The 2,427-nt window shown below is 40.6% G+C and overlaps 1 protein-coding gene across 1 annotated transcript; it reads right to left on the reverse strand.

Annotated features, from left to right (window-relative positions):
- LOC107613157 (NAC domain-containing protein 72) lies at positions 396-2,156 on the reverse strand. The gene is made up of 3 exons (XM_016315016.2): positions 1,862-2,156; positions 1,495-1,763; positions 396-1,398 (listed from the first exon to the last, which is right to left on the reverse strand). Exons 1-3 carry the CDS (start codon positions 2,040-2,042, stop codon positions 799-801), a joined length of 1,050 nt encoding a protein of 349 aa, XP_016170502.1. The 5' UTR covers positions 2,043-2,156; the 3' UTR covers positions 396-798.

The following is a 2,427-nucleotide window of genomic DNA, read 5'->3' on the forward strand; positions in this document are numbered from 1 at the left end:
GTCACACGAGTTAGAATAAAAATTATATATAAAAACTTTAATATGTACTAATATTTAGATATGTTTAAATGTATCTAAATATTTTTTTATTTTTTATTAAGAGACACAATAGATACGCATATCAAATAGTAAATGTCATATACACACAGACACAAAGCGAAATCTCCATACTTTATAAATGATCACACATTATCACACATTGAATCGCAAATTAATTTTTAAGATACATAATGTACCATTTTGTAAAACTCAAAATAAAACTAAACTAAAACTATGCATTGAAAATACTCTTATAGAATAGTCCTATCCCATGAACACGAATTGAGTTTGTGGCTACCAATGTTGTGGTTATTAGCTAAAAAGACCACACCAAACATTTGAAAAGCAACCTAACATTGGAATTGTAAACAATTGTATATCAATTGATGCTAAATCTTCCAAAGTACAAAACGTGATTCATGTGGCTCACACCACGGCCGGTGCAGCCAAAAATTGTGTACATCTTCAAACTAATTAAAATTCCAAAGACTAGTAATTTAGTGCAATCACAATTTTTCCCCCCTTTTTTTCCACCTTTGGATGCATTGAATTCTTTTTTTCTCCACTCTATCTCCAGCCGAAAAAGAGGACCACCAAGAAAGAAAATTACAACCCAACCCTTTTCTCAATGCAAGACATTTCTTTCTTGGAATCTTGCAAAAGAATCCCTATTTACACCCCCCAATTGCACCTCAACAAATAGTCAAAAATTCAATACACTTTCTTTTAGTTATTTAACATCTAGTCCCTCACCCTGGTTCATTGCCTGAACCCGAACCCAACCGGTTGAACCGAGTACCTACTAAACCCGTAAGGATCTAATTGGTTTGAGAATGCTTGTGTGAAGTCATTCGGGTTCGGTCCCTGCTGAAAGAATGCGGATTGAGTCTTCACACCGCTCTGAACCTCCTCTTCTATCTTTGCTGGCACCAAATTGGAATCCACGTGGCACACTGAAGGGACAAAGAGGTCATTTCCGTAGTTAACAATCCCCTGCTGGGCCTGGCCCAAATCGTTCAGAATCCCCGGCCCGGAAGCCCAGTCCAAGAAACTACCGGTGCCGGCTACGAGACCCTGTTGCTGTTGCTGTTGGAGTAGGCCGACCTTGGTGTCTTCTTGGTGATGGCGCTGCTGCTGCAGCGCTCTTAAGGAGTTGACACGTGGCAAGGCGAAGCAACGGTCGTCGATCTCCGGCAGGGACTCGAGCACCTCGTCGAGGTGGGAGGAAGAGGAGTTTGAAGAAGATCCGTTGCTGTATTGCGTGGCATATTGCTCGCTACTCGAAACGACGCCGTTTGGTACCTTCTGCTGTGCGCTTGAATTCTTCTTGTATATCCGGCACAGAACCCAATCGTCAAGCTGCATAACAATACAACAATTAATTTTCAGTTTCACTTTCATGCTTTTACAAATTTAATTAATTTTTTATATTAAATAAAAATGTTAATCAATTACCTTGGTGCTCCCGTTCTTACGGGTAGAGTCTAGGAGGCGATACTCGTGCATGATCCAGTTTGTTTTGGTGCCTTTGGGTGCCTTACCAATGTAGAAAACCAGAGCTTTCTTGATACCAACTTTCCTTCCTTCGGTCGTGATAGTCTTATCGGTCCCGGTGGCTTTCCAGTAACCCGACCCGGCTACCCGATTGGGTCGCGAACCATTCGGATACTTCCTATCCCTCGGACTAAAGAAGTACCATTCTTTCTCGCCGAAAATTGCCTTACCTGCACCATGAAAACACAATTACACCGTAAGAAACATTGTCCAGAGATTAGAACTTAGAATATAATAACTAAGAGGGAAGATATAGTTAGCTGATTACTTGGAAGAACCCAAGGGTCGAACTTATACAAATCAATTTCGCCAATGATTTCCAGGGAGAAATGGTGGCCAGCAACCTTGCGGCACAGATACTGAACGAGAAGCTCCTCGTCCGTCGGATAAAATCGGAAACCCGGCGGTAAACTCAATTGCGAGAGAGGGTCTTTCTCTTGAATTCCCATTTTGTTTTAATCTTCTTCAGATAATCAAAAAGCTAGATTCTCGAAAATCAGACCGTAGTAAATCTCCTCTTCTTTTTTTTTCTCCTTTTTTCTTTTCTTTTTCAGTAACTGGAAAACAGAGGGAGGTATTTATAGGGAAGACAGGAGAAAGAGATAAGTACGGTAATGTTGGGGTGTGGGGACCACTTGAGTTACTGTCCTGTCAGATTGCGCCACGTACCCTCTACTCATAAAGCATTCTCTGCGGCCGACCTTATCTGTTACCGGTACGGTTCAATCGTTTCGGTGGGTGCATTGTATTGGATTTTCTGTCACAACGTAAAATAAAGTTTAATAAAATAAAAAGTGAAAATATAAAAGTACCAATATTTCTTTCACACCTATA

Source organism: Arachis ipaensis, chromosome B08, assembly GCF_000816755.2.
Source record: "Arachis ipaensis cultivar K30076 chromosome B08, Araip1.1, whole genome shotgun sequence".
NCBI lineage: Eukaryota > Viridiplantae > Streptophyta > Magnoliopsida > Fabales > Fabaceae > Arachis > Arachis ipaensis.

Bases quoted from the DNA above. Each gene is read 5' to 3' on its own strand.
- LOC107613157 (XM_016315016.2), bottom strand. From the start codon at position 2,042: ATGGGAATTCAAGAGAAAGACCCTCTCTCGCAATTGAGTTTACCGCCG. The intron at 1,764-1,861 runs GTAATCAGCTAA...TTCATGGTGCAG, and splicing joins CGACCCTTGGGTTCTTCCAA to GTAAGGCAATTTTCGGCGAG. The intron at 1,399-1,494 runs GTAATTGATTAA...ATTGTTATGCAG, and splicing joins GTAAGAACGGGAGCACCAAG to CTTGACGATTGGGTTCTGTG.